We start from the raw sequence: 17818 nt of genomic DNA, 5'->3' as shown, positions 1-17818 counted from the left end.
GAGTGTAAGGATTATTTTCTTCATTATTTTCATTTCTGTGAAGTGTAGCAACTGTGTATTTGTAGGAAAATATAGACTCTTCACTTTTATCATTATACATTATAATCACATAATAATAATAATTCTTGCATTTGATATAGCGCTTTTCACGTCGGGAGGACGTCCCAAAGCGCTTCACAGAACACACTGTAAAGTGAATTGACTGTATATTTGTGGGCGAACGTGGCAGCCAATTGCGCACAGCAATGTCCCACAAACAGTCGTAGATTGAAAATGACCAATTTATTATTTTTGGTTTTGGAGGGATTATTATTAGGCTCTGTGTGGAGTAAGGAAACTTGCCCAAGGTTTCGCCCCCTGCCTGGAATTGAACTCAGATCTCTCGCTTGCAAAGCGGGTGCTCTAACCACTGAGCTACAGGACTCCACATGAGGTCAATGAGGACGTACAGGGTGTTGACGTGCAGCACAGGTTAGTCTGGCAATTCCAGCACAACCAGAAATGGCAGGTCTGTGCTGCCCAAGTACAGTTTACCATTGTTCTCAAACGCATCACTGATTGCCCATGTGACTGTGCCATTTGGGTCATGGAAGCTGTCTACAATCTGTCCTCTGTCATTAAGCTCCAGGAGTAATCCATATTTGTGAAGAAAAACAGTGTAAAATGACAGTGGAGTAACCTGAAAAGACAGAAAAATATGGTATATTACATATATATATAAACTATATGAAGAATGCTATATATAATAACTATTATGTGTGCCATATTATCAATTAAAACATCAATGAATGTCCCTCACAATTGAATAACCTGTCCACACTCTCTATGCTTACATAATATTTTCGCCCACAAATATACGGTCAATTCACTTTACAGTCTATTCTGTGAAGCGCTTTGAGACGTCGAGAAGACGTGAAAAGCGCTATATCAAATGCAAGGATTATTATTCATTTATTATATACAGTCAATTCACTTTACAATATATTCTGTGAAGCATTTGAGACGTCTCGAAGATGTTATAAGGTGCTAAATCAAATGCAAGGATTATTATTTATTTATTATTATATGGTACTGACCACTTGGGCAAGGTATTGGAGGACAGCCAGCACCTTTGGAACCATATTCCAGTATGAAGCAATGCTTCAGGGAGGAGGAGAAAAATTTATAAAATATCAAAAGATATTTTGAACCATGCTTTCATAAGCAGCTGGTGGCATTGCATTTTTATTTGAAGCATAATGGTAACAATGTAATAAAGTAATTATTACCTTGGCAACAATTCTCTTCAACATAGGATAAGGCCCCAGGATGTCCAGGAAAGGTCTAATGTAGCTGGAAAGGCGAGTTGTTGTGAGACCAACCCGATATGTCCCGACTTTGGTCTGTCGTATGTTGTCCGGGTAGCCTGGCAGGTTATCAGCAAAGATTTCTTTCGTACCAGTCTTGGGTCCCTTCAGCCAGTAACTGTAATTTTAATCCAACAGGATGAATATTTAGCAATAACGTCACCAACATCTTACTAGATATAGAGGTTGGAAGTACAGTCAGTCAGATAAAATATTTATTCACAGTCTATTCTTGCAACGGGTAAGGCTGCTAACATCTACAGATGAAGATTCAATTCTCTGGGTGAATTATATCTTGTTGGCTGTGGGAAAGAGCAGCTGGGATTTCAGCAGTGACACGATGAAGTAAAAGAGGGAAAGAGATCACCTCACTTGGCTCAGGGTTTTCGAAGCAATTTTGCAAAGCAGAAGTGTAAATGCTGCTGGTACCCACTGAAAGAAACATAAGCCTATGTAAGTCAATGATAGGTATCCTGATCACTGGTCTACGCAGACCTTCCCAAAGAAATGTGCACGACATGTAACATCGCATTTGCCTGTTACAACTGTGCTGTGCATTATTACGCAACGAACAAGGGCTAATTCCACAGCATTGCCCGCTCAGCCATTTCTAATTGGAGTGGTTCTATGGTACAAATGCACCCTGCAAAGCATTCAGAGAAGCAGGATGAAATCCACTCACCGTATAATTCTGCATACGCTCGTCTCTGCTATTAATATATAATCTTCATCCGGCGACAGGGCAAGTCCATTTGCCATGTACAGGCCATCCAGTACCATCCTTACTTTCTGACTTGAAGAATCATACGCCAGCAGACGCCCCATATGATTTGCTTCTATCACCTAAAGAAGCACAGTGCTCTGTTACTTAAATCAGTACAGTTTAACAAAGGGCAATGAAAGTGCCTTAAAGGTTTGAACCTCCCCAAAACAGATTTTCTATTCCTTTTCCAAAAGCTATACAGTGTACAAATCTTGTATTTAGTATTAGATACATACGTGATAAGAACAATGTAGATTGTTAGTTTATTTTAATAATCTATTCTCTGAGATTACTCTTCATATAAATTAGTTAAATTTACAATGGAATAGTTATAAGAATAAGCATAAGATCACTACATAGTTATTCGAAGCAGGAACCTTTCCTTTTTATTTTCCCCTTTCTGGTTAATTGTGCTGAGGTCCACTGTAATGTTCCTACTGGCTCCCAGTAAACTCAGCAGAGGTCAGACATGCTACATAGGAACCTGAAAAAAATTCAGGTCCTTACCTCGTATCTGTGATGCCGACAGCCCCATTTACTGCTGGAATCTGTGAAAAAGATGGTTCCATTTTTGGCAATTTCTAATCCGTTGAGAAACTTAAAAAGAATTCCATCTGCACCTGCAGGAGAAAAGACATGTTTTAACACAGTCACGAAATTTTTATTCAAATCAGCGGGTTTGGAACAAGAACTTCTGAACCTACATTTCCAGCCATTAAATATTAAATACAGATAAATATTAAAGGGCTAAATATTGACAAGTGGACCACTTGGCCTTCTTCTGTGCTGTAAATGTCCCGGTTCTATGGATTTCAGAAAAAACAAGCTCAAAGTACTTCACAAAACAAATTACTTTTGAAGTGCAGCTACAATAATGTAGCTACAACAGTCCAAACTGTCATCAACCTTAAATTCCCATTATAATCCATCGTCTGTTCTGTGATCATCGCAATTGGCAAAGCATCCATTACTCAGTTTGTACAGCATTATACTTCAATAAATATTTCAGCATTGCTGCTGTCATATCCATCACGAGGACTGGAGTGTGAGGGGACCCTGACTGATTCAAGCTGAGAGTTGCCCTTTATCCATGTTAAGAGGTGTTCTACATTCACTTTGTGCCTCTTCAATGCCCAGATTGTGATTCACCAGTGTCAGCATGCAGTCTTAACACCCGGCACGTGTAACAGGGCCCCATTTCCTGCTTCCACATGTTCCTTGACTACTGAATAGGCAGCACATTCCTGTTACCAGCATTTCAGCCACAATGTTCAACTACATTTGTAATATTATAAACACGCACAGCTAAAGATTTCTAACGAACCATATATTAAAATATAAAATTTTATCCATCTGAATGGCAAGAGGGGTCAAGAACAGAAGAAAAATAGCATTTCCAAACCTCTGTAGATAGATTGCAAATGCAAGAAAAGAAGATTCATTTTTTATATCCATTAACAATTGTTAATCATGAACCAGAACTTTATAGATACTATATGTTTTCTATGCGCTTTCTTCACATGCTTTTGCCATCTGAATATAACATGCAAAACTGTAAAAGTTTGTGTAACAAAAATATAATAACACAGGTCTATAAGAGTGCAGCATACACTTATCCATTATACTTATAAATATTTTAAAATAAGCATGAAATATTGAAATATTCACTAAATATATACCAATAAATGTCCCAAATGTGGCATTGAATTTGGGACCTTCATAGGTTGATGTACATCATGAAACCAGTTGTGAATTTTGTGAATATCAAAGTTGAATAGCAATTTGTGTATAAGTACGAATGATAACCATTGGGTGGCGCTTTGTGTACCAACGTTGTTCGTGTATGTCAGTTTTAACCATTTATCTGAATTACTGCTTGATCAGAGAAGAGGTTTGGATGAAGATATATTGAGCCATTTGAATTCATCCTTCCAGAATGTCCACCCTAAGTATTTCCCATTACAGCTTCAACCTTAAAACGTGTCCTGTATCCTGATAGCTGTCAGATTTCTTGTTAACACTTTGCAGGTGTTGATTACCCTTTGGGTAAAAAAATGCTTTTGTGTATTTTAACATAGGTTTCTTTGGTTCATTAAAAGAATTAAACTCATCTATACTAATAAAGACGAAATGTCTGTGTGTGTGTATGTGTGTCCACCAAGAACGCAATAACCGATTGATCTAGAGAAATGATTTACACCTCATCTGAAAGGTCTTGCATGGGGGAGGGTCATGGTTATTCTAGAGGGATCTCCTATCGTTGATGAGCTATATTAAAAAATATATTTAAAAATGTTTTAATTAAGCCCCAAAAAGGTAGGCATGGGTATTCTGCAACAAAGTAGTGACAAAGGTCATACACCCTTCTAAAGAAATACATCTATACTAATAAACATGAAATGTCTGTCTATGTGTCAGGAGTTCTCCCAACCAGGAATCCTCCCACTGAGGCCTTCCAATGAGTCCTCTCAACAGGAGTCCTCCCACAGCAGTTCTCCCAAATGGATATGTGTGCAAATATGTGAACAAGGGATACTAACGAGTTCAATAGCACATTTTCTTAATCTTCAGGGATAAAGATGCATAAGAAGGAAAGATCAAGCCCTTTCAAGGACAAATAAAAATGCCAGATGAAAGAGAGAAGGCTGATTAAATTAAACTGGTTGCAAGAGTAGCTTCTTCGGGTTCTTTATACTGCAACTGCTTCACTACTACACTAGAGCCGTAATACATTTTGAATTAACAAGATCCAGTGTAATGGAGTAAATTTAAAACTCTTTTGGATTCTATTGGGTTCAGATCTATCCAGCTAAACAGCCATTGCTGACACCTTTATTCCCTAAAACATCTGATATTACCAAGATGAGGGTTGAATAGTCTAGTTCCTGATCACTTAAAGGGATGGAATATACTTTTACTGGAACAATTAAATGAACAACTTTCACTTAAATAACATCTTTCTCATGGGGTAGGACTCAGAGTGCTTAATGAAGCGTACATGTTGCTTGCTTTACACGTTCTTTGTTACCAGACAAGGGGAACAATAAACAGGATTTGGGTTATGGTGGAAGAAACAGAAAAGTTTAACATAAGCCACAAATGGAGGAGAATAAAAATGACTGACTGTGACACCTCAGACAGAAATTATAACACAGCAGTAGAAACAGCCTAGAGAGCAGTTCTGTGCTATTTAACTCACCTTCACTGTTTGAGACGAGCAGGGATTTTTCTCCTGTCAACGGATGAACTCTGTAAAGGCCATAGTAAGAATCTGCCACAATCAGGTAGCCATCCTTATCAAACCGCACTCCATGAGGCCGGCCACAAAGAGCCTCACTCTCAAAACTACCTAGCACAAGGAGATAGAACGTTTTTTAGTTAATATCTATCCCTGTGTTCTAAGTGTAAAGGCTATGGCAGTTATCTAGATATTTTAGTCAAATTACAAAAGTGTAATGACCCAGGCAATGTATGGCATTTGCAGCTATAGCTAAAAAAAACTTTGAAAAATATTGACTAAACCTAAGTTGAAGGTTGGCAGGATAATAGCTGAATGGAAAATGTTTGAAGTCCAAGCCAAGTCTTGGATGACATTTACCAGAGATACATTTCCTATTTCAGACTTTTAAGTTCCCAATCTCAACTTATTAATCAGGTAAAAAGATCAGGAATGGAAAGAAGAAAGTCTGTGTTGTAAATACATATAAGCATATCTCAGTATGACAGTTCAGTCTGGAAATATTTACCTAAATTACAGCCCATATGTTTTAATTTGGTTAATAAATTGCACTGTTATAGTATTTGTAAAGTGAGTCAATCTCTGTGGAATAAGATCAATATTTAATATCATTGGAGATCAGAATATAAAGTCAAACTGGAGATGTAGAGCCTAGGATCAGATTTGTTCTTATTAGTATCACATAGTTAATATATTTGTTAAAAAGTCAAATGAAAAATGAGTGCATTCAGAATTTAAAAAGTATATTCATAACATTTTCCTGGAACCAATACTTTGATAGTACTGAATCTGACAATCTAATGTTTTTCATTAATCTTAATAGATGTACCATTCCTAAAATACTTACACATATCACCACACTAAAACTTTAAACATTAAGATGCAATATTGATCATTTTTGGAGTTGCCACTTTAAGAAATTAGATTCTCTTTTTTAAATGTTATAGTTTTGGTTTTGCTTCATGTTATCTGTATTTATTCTTTAATATCTTCTATTGAACTTTGCATCCCAAGAACATCCTCAGTCACGGGGGGTTTAGATAATGTATTACCTCACTGAAACTTTTAATAATCTGTCACATTGACTCACCACAGCCCGAGACATCTTGACCCATCTGAGCAACAAAAGTCAACTGGTTATCATGGATTCTCCACAGTTTCCCATCCACTGTACCTGTGTACACATCACCTGAAACCAAAATACCGGGAAATACAAGGTTGAAGGCAGTGATTTGTTCCAATATAGTTATCAAAGTGCTTTAAGAGAAAAAAAATCCCCACCAATGTAAGCATCTAAATACAATATATCTCCCTTTCATCAAAGTTTTTGGCTTCTTGCTGCCCAATTTTTCTTTCTCCTAAATACACAAATCTTACTTTGTGAAGGGAGCTATAATAATAATTGATATATCGCCTTATCACATCTTCACGACGTCTCAAAGCGCTTCACTGATTATAATGTAAAGTGAATTGACTGTGTATTTTGTGGGCAAAATGCCCACAAACTACAAGTTGTTTTTATTACTAGATATTGCTCTGCACAAATTGGCTGCTGCTTTTGCCTAAACTATCTTCTCTTTTTGAGTAATGGCATGGGATCTTTAACACTCCCGTGAACAGATGGAGATGATCTCAGTTTAATATCTCATCCAAAGGACAGCATCTCAGAGAATGCCATGCTCATCCAGCACTGCACTGGAAGATCAGCCTAACTTGTTAGATCAAAGTCCTGACATAGGTAAAATTGAAACGATTTAGTTACCGTTGCTATCTGCAGCAAATGACTCTGGTCCTTTCAGTAGTCCAGAAAAGAGCCTCTGTGCCTGATGGAGCCTTTGGTTGACCTGCAATGGTCCAATAAGTGCTGGTGGTGGCTTTTCAAAACTAGCATAAAATAACAAAGAAATGCTTTAATAGAGAATAGTGGCTCACCGGCAGCAAAATAGGTCTAGTTCGTTCTAGTTGGTTCAGCCTGTTGTACGAGATCAGATAGATCAAAATGCCTTATTCGCCCAAACCAACCTTACAATCTTGTGATGACAGTGAAAACTAGGGATTGAAACCTCTCGAAAGTTTCAAATAACTATTTTTAATATAGTAACATTATAATCTGTTTGCAATGTTAGTCATTTATATTAATCTCTGGGTTACAGATACAAATTGGGGAGTGAGGAGAAGAAATGTAACTACACACTTCCCTTAAAGACATGTACTTACATGAAAGGTTCTGGATCTATTGGAGAAGGAAGCAGGTAAATGCCAAGAATTACTGCTATTATGGCCACTGCTATTGCACAGGCAGGAATGTTCAGTCCAAGCACCCTGTAATGTAGTAAATTAGGCTCTTAGGTTTATAAATAGGAGACCAAGCGAAGCTGCAAATAAGAGTTCTTATTTCTCTTAAGTAACCCTCAGTGTAATATGCTGACAAGATAGACAAATCTTTAAGTGGTAATGTTTGGTATTTAATGCTGAAAAATAGGACAAGAGTTGAAATTGACACATCTTTGATATTGACCAATGGAGTCTTTTACTCTGCTGACCCACATTTGGATAAAACAAAAGACATTGGATTTCTTCTTCAGTTAATTAAACATAAATGTTTATGGTGTCATTCCCAGCTGCAAAATGAACAGTGGAACCCAGAGGCTCAGAAAGACAGTGGAGAAGAAGAGAGAATGGAGCTGGTAGCGGGTGGAAGGAGTTAGGACAGAGAGTGAACGGCAGAAAGACAGGTTGAGCAGAAATAAAATTCTTTAAAGGCATTTTAAACTACAATTCTGATAGGGATAGTCAGACAAACTGCCCCTGTGAACCTGTTTGTCATTCATTCCAAAGAGACATTGACAAAGGCCAAATAGCAGGTCACTCTACACCTCAGGGGCCTGGTGAGTCAGGCAGAGATGTATTTTCTGGGTGTCGATAACCTAAAGGCTAGCTGTGCAGCACAATAGCAAAGTGTGGGATTGTGTTTTCAATTCCCCTTAGAGACAGACACCTGTTATCAGCCAGATCACCATAAATAGATCCCAACCAAAGGTCAGATATTTCCCTATAGGAAGAGGATTGTTACAACACAGCGCCTATGGACCATTAAACCTATGCTAGTGTTTTTCTTCACATGAGCCATATAATCTGATCCCACATTCCTGCTCACACCCTTTTATCTTTAAGATTCCTTCTTTTCCTAAAACTTGAAAAAGAATTTATGGACTCTGCCTCAACAACCCACAGCATTCATTCCGAAAATAAATAAAATCTCCCAGAGTCAGGCACCCCAGAGTACTCTCAGATGCCTACTATTGACAGCTTATTCAAGACACGCATTAGCAGAGGCCTGATAGCAGGTGATACAGAGACCAACAGGTTAGGGAGAAAAATATATGCTTGTTTGTTTTTTAAAAAAAAGGCACAGCCAGATTTATTTACAGCAATAAGGAAATCTGAATGGGGTTTCTCCTGGTATACTAACCAATAACTCCCCTCTCCCCCACACATGCATACAGCTAAAAAAAATGATTCACCTTCTGGCTCTTTGTGGGACATTGTTGTGTGCAAATTGGCTGCTTTGTTCATCTACAAACAGAATCACTGCACATTACAGTGAAATCCTGTGAACCACTTTGTGACATTTCAGTGACATGCTAAGGCACTAAATCAAATGCACGGATGATCAAGATTATTATAATATATATATTGCTGATCTACATTTCGAATAGCTGAGTGTTATAAATTCCACATTTTTACCCCAATGATTGCTTCATATTTTTCCAGCTTTCCATAACGGCTGTAAAAACTTTACATCACTTCCCTGTCTAAGTGACGTGCATATGTAAAAACAAAACTCCATTTGGATATAATAATCCTTGCATTTGATATAGCGCCTTTCACATTGGGAGGACATCAAAGCATTTCACCTGATTTTGCTGTAGAGTGCAGTGATTATTTTGTAGACAAATCCAGTAGTCAATTAGTGCACAACAACATCCCACTAACTGTCATGAAGTCAATGATCAATTTTATCTGGGAGATTGTTGGTCAGGACTCTAGCAGAAACTCCATTTTCTTTTTTGAATTATGGCATGGGATCTTTAATGTCCAACTGAACAGGCGGAATGGATCTTAAACTTCTCATCTGAAGGACAGCCTCTCTAGCAATGCAGCACACCTTCAGCACCCTGCTTTAGGGTGCCGGCCTGGACTATGTGAGCTCAAAGACCTGACTGTGGCTTGAATCCACAGCCTTCTGAAAGTGCTATCAAGTGAACCAGACTATTCATTCACACACAATAAAACATCTCGATCTTCAGTAATAAACACCTGATCAAATTGAACATGGGTATGCCCAAGAATGAGCATTGCACAGAAATGGCAAGACATGTTATATCACAATCAGTCCTGATGCATCACTTAATTTTCTGAAAGTCCTGTTTAAATATAAGTCATTCCCCCTCTTCAGGCAGAACTGTTGCAGATTTAAAAAATGTGCAACTGATCTCAGCTGCTCTTTCCAGATCACAAGGTTGCACATTAATAATAATAATATAATATAATATAAAAGGGTGTCTGGCACTCTCCACACAGGAGGAAGAAGGGTTTCTCTTTTAACTTTTCGCTGCTGGGCTGCAACTTGCGTTGCCTTTCGCAGTGACATCTCTGGTTACTGTCAGATGCTCAGATTCCTAACCCTCTCTGGATTACTGGTGAATCAAAGCACAATGAATAATGCAAACTTAACATGAAAGAACACTTGGCTGAAAAAAAAAGCAAAACAAAAACCAAACCAAGGGAGGGAGTGAGCTGACTCTTTCGTTTGTAACACTTACATTTCGTTGCCCCCCAAAATTCTTCGTTATGTACTCCAGTGTCCGGGTCCATGTAAAGCAGGAATTTTTTTCTCTGGTCTCTGATAGTCCTTTTCCCCCCCACACACACACACACCCCCAGAGCAGAAAGTGGGGAACACACACACACACACACACACACAATGCAGAGGATCGGTTGCGTTGCTTTTCTTTTTCTTTGCCTGGTCAGCAGTGATGAGAGGTGCAACCTGAAAGATAAATCAACACCCCCCCTCCTCCCCACACACCCACCCACCGACGTGGTGGTCTGCACGGACGCAGCGTCCGGCAAAGGGATACCCCCCTCTCCCTCTCTCTGCAGCGCAGTTAATCACTGCACGTTTGTCCCGTGCGCTTCAGCCTCTGTGCCATTTGATCCCTGTGACTCCATGCAGAGAGGTGCTGGGTTCATGCAAAGGACAACCTTTGCTTTCTGGTTCCCCCAAAAAATAGATAGGCTTTAAAGGCAGGGAAGGGGATGAGGCAAAGTGACTCCGGGATGGAGTGCTAAAGAAGTGAGGCAGAATGGCTTCAATGCTCAATTAACGACCTGGTGCAAGTCGGGTGTGGATCACGAAGAAGGTTGGTAGTATTTTGCTGAGTGCCCACAGAGCTGCAGAGTGGTAAGGGATCATCCCAGAGGTAGGGGGTTGGAGTGAGGCTGTGGAAGGATGAGGATGCTGAACACAATCTGCTGGAGGTGGGGAGCCAGTGGGTTTGAGTTGCATCTCAGCTTTATTGTGGTCGGTAGATTGAAAGAATATACAGTAGCAGTGGTAATAACACCTGTCTTCCAATTACTTCGTAAGAAAATTCTAAAAAAAAATTGATAATCCTTGCATTTGATACGGAGCCTTATCGCGTCATTGAGATGTCTTAAAAGTGCTTCGTGGGATATACCGCAAAGTGAATTAACTGTGTATCTTGTGGGCAGAATGCTATAAAATAAATGCTTTCTTTTACAGACACCGCAACAGAATTACAAAAGTGAAATATAGCGACCCATTGAAAAGACAAACTACATTAGAGTAATTGTAAAGTTAGTCACCTGTTGAATTTGAGTATACAGGGCTGGAAAAGACTAGTGTGGTCCATCTTTGTTTGCCCCAAATTGTCACAATATATAATGATAATCATAATAATATGAATAATCCTTTTCATGTCAAGAGGGTGTCTCAAAGCGTTTCACAGAATTTATTATAAAGTGTAGTGACTGTATCTTGTGGGCAATCTGTGGCAAAAGCAAACATTATTATTCGATTCTCATTCAAAAAAAACTGCTATGTTCGTCTATAAACACAGTCACCACAATTGACCATAAAATCCTGTGAAGTGCTTTGAGATGTCTCGATGACATGACAAGGTGTTATATCAATTACATGGAAGATTTTCATGGATTCTGCATCAACCACCGGTTAGTGGAGCATTCCTGAGCCGCGGGAGCACTTTGCTACAAGCAAGTAAAACAAAAACCGTGTGTTGGCCTGGTACAGTGGTAGCACTCTCGCCTCTGAGTCAGAAGGTTGTGGGTTCAAGTCTGACGTCGGGACTTGGAATAGTCTAAGCTGATAGTCCAATTCAGTACTAGGTGGGGGTGAGGGATTTGCTGCATTGTCGGAGTTGCCGTCCTTTGCCGTCAGACCAAGGTCGTGTCTGCCTGTCCAGGTGGATATTATTCAAAAAGAAAAGGGAGTTTCTCTTAGAATTGTCCTGGCCAACAAATCCCCCCAAATAAAACTGGTCACTCACACCATGACTGTATGTCAGACATTAATGTGTGCAACGCCTCCGCGATTTGCCCACAAAATACACAGCGAACCCATTTAACAGTACAATGATCAATAATAATCCTTGCACTTGATGGTAGCGCCTTATCACATCTTCGAGACGTCTCAAAACGGTTCACAGAAATATACTGTGGAGTGAATTGACTGTATATTTGGTGGGGGCGAAACGCAGCAGCCAATTGCGCACCGCTGTGTCCCACAAACAGTCGTGGATTGAGTGACCAATTTTTTTTGTAAGGGATTAATACCCCTGGAAAACCGATCCGCCAATCAACCAAATTGTGGAGTTCTGTAGCTCAGTGATTAGAGCACTCGCTTTGCAAGCGAGAGACCTGAGTTCAATTCCAGGCAGAGGGCGAAATCTTGGGCAAGTTTCCTTACTCCACACAGAGCCTAATGATAATCCCTCCAAAAACCCAAAATAATAATAAATTGGTCATTTTCAATCTACGACAGTTTGCGGGACATTGCTGTGCGCAATTGGCTGCCGCGTTCGCCCACAAATATATACAGTCAATTCACTTTACAGTGTGTTCTGTGAAGCGCTTTGGGACGTCCTCCCGACGTGACGTGAAAAGCGCTATATCAAATGCAAGGATTATTATCATTAAGGTCCGCCCAAATACCGAGCCCAAAAGTAGCCCAATATTATGCATTTATTATCACTCACGGGGGGGACGGACCACAGAACAACACCCGCCCAAGTCGGGCGTGAACCCGCCCAATCCGGTAAAGTGGGTCGCGCGTCAGACAGGCGAGCTTTACGGCAGTGTCGCGAAAGGACAGCCCGTGCTGTTGCGGGAGGGGAGCCCCGTTCGCTCTTTTCGCTGTGGGCGAACGCGAGCAGAGGAGGTGAGCCGCGCGAGCTCCGGGGCTGAGGCGGCGCGCGCGCGACAGCAACGGTCATTAACGGCCAGTAACCGTCACTCTCCCTCACTCTCTCTCCCTCTCTCTGTCTCTGCAGGACGATGCCGGCCAAAGGTCCCCTTCAGTCAGTGCAGGTCTTCGGGCGTAAGGTCAGCACTTTAACCCCTTCGGTCGACACGCTCGAGGGTCCGCCTGAACCACGAGGCGAGGCCGGCGCCGCGGCCCAAACAGGGCCACCCAGGGCCTCGGGTTTCCTTCTCACCCGGAAGGGAGTGTGTCGCTCGCCCGCCCTCGGGTTGTCGTTCTTCACCCGGGGGAGCGCCGAGTAAGCCGGGCGAGAGCGGGAAGTTCCGCCCCCCCCCCCCCTCTCCCCCCATGGGAGCACCATCTTGTGAGGCCCGAGCGGCGGGCAGATGGAAGGGGGAGGGTGTGGAAGGGAGAGTCGAGGCCGGCCGGGAATTGGCTAACGTGGCCCACTTGCCCGACCCCCTCGCCATTGCCTGTCAGCCGAGGCCCTGCACCGAGGGGAGGGAAGAAGGCCTGATTTGCCGAAGCCGCCTGGGCCCCGACGGCCTGTCAACAGCCGGAGACACCCAGCCGAGACCGTCTGGCTCGGGTTGGGTGACCCCGGGTGACTGCCCGGTGGGTCGGGGCCTCGCATCACTTGCCTTCGCTTCACTCACCCCATGGGTTAATGGTGGCTGTCGCTGATTTTTAGGCCCTTTCATTTACCACAGAGACTGACTGACTGGAGCTGCCTCCAGAATTGTAGCCCTGATTGTCGGCCTCCCATGTTTGCCGAGGAAGGGAAATGGGGCCTTCGTAAAACAGGGAGGTTGTTGAAAGGCTTCACAAGCTGGAAGGACATGCATTTCATCCTAAAGTGCCCTGTTTAGTGTCCAGAACTGCAGCCTTTGTACTTCATGTGTCTCAGGCGTGGGTAACTGAATTAAATCATCGATGAAATTGTCCAATATTGGCGTTCATGATGCATTGTTTGACCATGACTCTAATAATAGAGAGTGTTATTCATGAACACACCGTAGAAGAATCTGCTCGTGATCTTTTTTAACTTGTTTTGCAGAAAACAGCAACTGCTGTTGCCCACTGTAAAAGAGGGAATGGCCTTATCAAAGTGAATGGAAGGCCTCTGGACCAGATTGAGCCACGAACTCTGCAGTACAAAGTGAGTGGTCTTTCATATGACCATCATTCGTTCCACCCCTTGTGACGGATGGTTGTAAGGGGATATAAATACATTTGGTCTGTTACTGTTTGAGTTTCAAAACTTGGAGAGTTAGCTATTGTTTCTTGTTCTTGATAGGACATGTATGCATTAGATTATTGGAAATTGTAAACTCCAAATTGAAACGTGGAACAAATTTGAATGAATATTCCAGAAGCAGTAAATATTTAATACAGATGTCTGCAATTTGTTCTGAGTGGTCTATGTGAAATTGAAACTAGTTTGGGGGTCTTCATTATTTTAAACCTACCCTAAGACCTGGAATATCATTGATCACGTATCAGTATAATATTGGACCTTAAAAGCATACATTTGATATTTGGAGGTCTCAACAATTGGTTTGCTGCTAGTTTATGATGCTGAACTACTTTTTAAGTAGATATTCAATTAATACTTTCAAAATTGTACCACTACTTGTGTGGTAGAGAGCCTGATGTCTCTCTTTTTCTTAAACAATGTTGGCTCCCCAAACAATGCTGACTCTTTTCCCTCCCCATACATACACACAGTGAGTGTATGTGTCTTTATATTTTGGCGCTCTCTTAATGGTTTTGTCTTTTGTCTATTACCCTGGAACAATTACCATCTAGCACTGCAATATGTACTTGCACATTTTGCAAATTTACCTCTGGAAAATTGGGACCCTGCAAGGGGAGTAGTTATGTGCTACATTTACTGTAAATAGTAAGTTTAGTTGTTTTAATACTTTTTTTTTATTATTCACAGCTGTTGGAGCCAGTTCTTCTGTTGGGCAAGGAACGATTTGCTGGTGTTGACATCAGAGTTCGTGTGAAGGGTGGTGGTCATGTGGCTCAAATTTATGGTAGGTAACAATGTCATAAATTATGTAAATAATTTTGATACTGGGTTATTTTGGTATCAGCCTGGCTCAGTTGACAGAATTTTTGCCTCTTAAGTCAGAAGGTTGTAGGTTCAAGCCCTCCATTGGGACTTTGAGCTCATAGTCTGGGCTGACTGTACAGTGCAACATTGGAGGGAGTGTTGCCAACCTTCAGACGGGGTCTTGTCTGGTTGCTCAGGTGGACATTAAAGATCCGATGGCACTATTTGAAAAGAGAATGGAATTTCTCTTGCGTTTCGGCCGGCAATCCCACAGATAAAATTGGTCATTTACTTAATGGCTGTTTGGGACATTACTGTGTGCATATTGACTGCTGGTTTTGCCTACAAATACACTGTCACTACAATAGACAATAAATGTTTTGATGACTTGATAAAACTGACATCAAATACAATATTTAGTTTTCCTTTGGTGTATAATGTAATGTTTAGGAAATAACATGGGATATTGTACATAGGTAGTTCGGGATATATGTGCATTGTGATCACCAGGAAGGCGAACTAGATGGACCTTGGTCTTTTTTCATCTAGCCTTTCTTATGTTCTTATGTTTATTTTCTTCAACAGCCATCCGTCAATCCATCTCCAAAGCATTGGTTGCCTATTACCAGAAATGTAAGTTTTTAGCCTTTTGGTTTTACACTTTTTGAGAAACGACTCCCTTATATATAGATACATAGATAAGTTAGGTGATTGGGCAGGTAGGTGGCAGATGAAGTATAATGTAGGGAAGTGCGAAGACATCCACCTAGGTAGCAAAAACAGTAGAGCGGGTTATTTTTTAGAAGGGGAGAGATTGGAATGTGTTAGCGTCCAGAGGGACTTGGGTGTCCTTGTACACCAATCACAGAAAGTTAGTCTGCAGGTGCAGCAGCAATTAGGAAGGCTAACAGTATGTTAGCATTCATTATGAAAGGATTAGAGTATAAGAGTAGGGAAGTCTTGCTGCAACTGTATAGGGCCCTGGTGAGACCACACCTGGAATACTGTGTCCAGTTTTGGTCTCATTTAAGGAAGGATGTACTTGCCTTGGAGGGGGTGCAGCGTAGATTTACTAGGTTAGTACCAGGGATGAAGGGGTTGAGTTACGAGGTTAGGCTGACCAATTTGGGCCTATATTCTCTAGAATATAGAAGAATTAGAGGGGATGAGAGAGTAGATAGTGGGAGATTGTTTCCCCTGGATGGAGAAACTAAAACCAGGGGTCACAACCTTAAAATCAGAGGCCAGCCCTTTCGCACTGAGTTGAGGAAGAACTTCTTCACTCAAAGGGTGGTGAATGTATGGAACTCACTACCCCAAAAGGCTGTTGACGCTCAGTCCTTGAACATATTCAAGACTGAGACAGATAGATTTCTTACTGTAAAAGGGATTAAGGGATATGGGGATAAGGCAGGGTTAGGTTATTAGCTGGAGTTAGATTAGAAGATCAGCCATGATTGAATGGCGGGGCAGGCTCGAAGGGCTGAATGGCCTACTCCTGCTCCTACATGTTATGTTATTTTTTAAAAACATTTAATGATTAATTCAAATATTTTCTTACTTTCTACAGATGTGGATGAAGCTTCCAAGAAGGAGATCAAGGACATTCTCATTCAGTATGACAGGACCCTGTTGGTTGCTGATCCTCGTCGTTGTGAAGCAAAGAAATTTGGTGGACCTGGTGCCCGTGCCCGTTACCAGAAGTCTTACCGTTAAATGTTATTTTTTTGTGGCAAATAAATTTGTGACTGTCACGTAGGCTGATTGATTGTCTATGTTAATTCTTTTCCTATCCTCCCTGAAAATATTCTGCTCCATTGCTAAAACTTATCTCATACATCATAATTTTAAAATGTAATGAGCAAACACATTGAAATTGTCTTTATACCAGAGTGTGGAAAAAAGTTGTAAGTTGTTAAATACTGAGGGGATAAGTCACCTCTCATGGGTGCACAGTGATTTAAAAGAACAATGTCATTTTTGAGGCTACTAAGCCGATTTAAAAGATTAGATGTATCACAGGTAATGATGATTGAAATGTCAGATGTACTACATATGAGAGTTTACCCAGTTACTCCGGTTGTGCTGCAGAGAAAGCTGTAATTTTATAATGGAAGGGCAGACCAGTCACTGGGTACAGGGAATCCTCACAATCGGCTCCTGTTCATCCTGTAAGCCAAAGCCCTAACAGATAGGGTGGTCCTGGTTGAACAAGCAGTGGGAAAGCTTGCCAGATAGTGCTATTGATGGCAAGCTATGCGGTTTTAGCTGGTTAGACTCCAGCAGTACCCCAACACACACTCTGGGGTCCCCAAGCCTTGGCTCCTGCCATACTGTGCCCAATATTTGCTGGAATTAGGTAAACAGGATGTGTCCCTCCAAGGAGGGAGTGCCCATTCCATTTCCACGATCTTGTCTCTGGAATTGTAGATGAGATGCACAGAATTCTCACTTTGGTTTGGATTTCTGCATGTGTCGGACAAGCAGCTGAACCAAAAAAAAGTGATCCACAATTAACAATTTGCTCATACGATACCACAGTCACGTGACTTTACAGTATATCATGTGAAGTGCTCAGATATTTTGATGACATGATAAGGCATTATGCCAAATGCAAGGATTATTATTATTAACTGAAAAAAATTCTAATTTGCCCTTTAATTCTTTGCTAATTACCTGTATCTTAAGTTGATGTCCTTCCAGTCACTGACTCACAAGTAGAAATAACTGCACCATGTTTTAAAGTTTAAAAAAAAATAATGTGGTCATTCAATCCATGACTAAAACATTGCTGTACGCAATTGGCTGCCATGTTTCACCCACAAAACACACAGTGCATCCTGTGAAGCATTTTGAGACGTCTCAATGAATTGATAAGACACTA

At 41.0% G+C, this 17818-nt stretch overlaps 2 protein-coding genes across 2 annotated transcripts; one reads left to right on the top strand and one right to left on the bottom strand.

Moving 5' to 3' along the window:
* Nucleotides 1-387: 387 nt before the first annotated feature.
* zgc:194209 (uncharacterized protein LOC570908 homolog) lies at nt 388-10287 on the bottom strand. The gene is made up of 9 exons (XM_007904936.2): nt 10174-10287; nt 7565-7669; nt 7110-7231; nt 6438-6536; nt 5309-5458; nt 2617-2729; nt 2029-2189; nt 1269-1464; nt 388-679 (listed from the first exon to the last, which is right to left on the bottom strand). Coding segments are annotated over exons 1-9 (1155 nt in total). The 5' UTR covers nt 10176-10287; the 3' UTR covers nt 388-472.
* A 2511-nt stretch (nt 10288-12798) lies between these two features.
* On the top strand, nt 12799-16687 carry rps16 (ribosomal protein S16). Its single transcript, NM_001292762.1, has 6 exons — nt 12799-12830; nt 12943-12994; nt 13930-14031; nt 14818-14914; nt 15520-15567; nt 16505-16687. Exons 2-6 carry the CDS (start codon nt 12947-12949, stop codon nt 16648-16650), a joined length of 441 nt encoding a protein of 146 aa, NP_001279691.1. The 5' UTR covers nt 12799-12830; nt 12943-12946; the 3' UTR covers nt 16651-16687.
* Nucleotides 16688-17818: the final 1131 nt, after the last annotated feature.

This window comes from Callorhinchus milii, unplaced genomic scaffold (assembly GCF_018977255.1).
Source record: "Callorhinchus milii isolate IMCB2004 unplaced genomic scaffold, IMCB_Cmil_1.0 Scaffold5, whole genome shotgun sequence".
Classification (NCBI taxonomy): domain Eukaryota; kingdom Metazoa; phylum Chordata; class Chondrichthyes; order Chimaeriformes; family Callorhinchidae; genus Callorhinchus; species Callorhinchus milii.
This window is presented reverse-complemented; position numbering and strand designations above follow the sequence as displayed.

Bases quoted from the DNA above. Each gene is read 5' to 3' on its own strand.
- rps16 (NM_001292762.1), top strand. From the start codon at position 12,947: ATGCCGGCCAAAGGTCCCCTTCAGTCAGTGCAGGTCTTCGGGCGTAAG. The intron at 12,995-13,929 runs GTCAGCACTTTA...CTTGTTTTGCAG, and splicing joins TGCAGGTCTTCGGGCGTAAG to AAAACAGCAACTGCTGTTGC. The intron at 15,568-16,504 runs GTAAGTTTTTAG...TACTTTCTACAG, and splicing joins GGTTGCCTATTACCAGAAAT to ATGTGGATGAAGCTTCCAAG.
- zgc:194209 (XM_007904936.2), bottom strand. The intron at 5,459-6,437 runs GTGAGTCAATGT...TCCTTGTGCTAG, and splicing joins TCAAGATGTCTCGGGCTGTG to GTAGTTTTGAGAGTGAGGCT. The intron at 1,465-2,028 runs GTGAGTGGATTT...TTAAAATTACAG, and splicing joins AGCGTATGCAGAATTATACG to TTACTGGCTGAAGGGACCCA.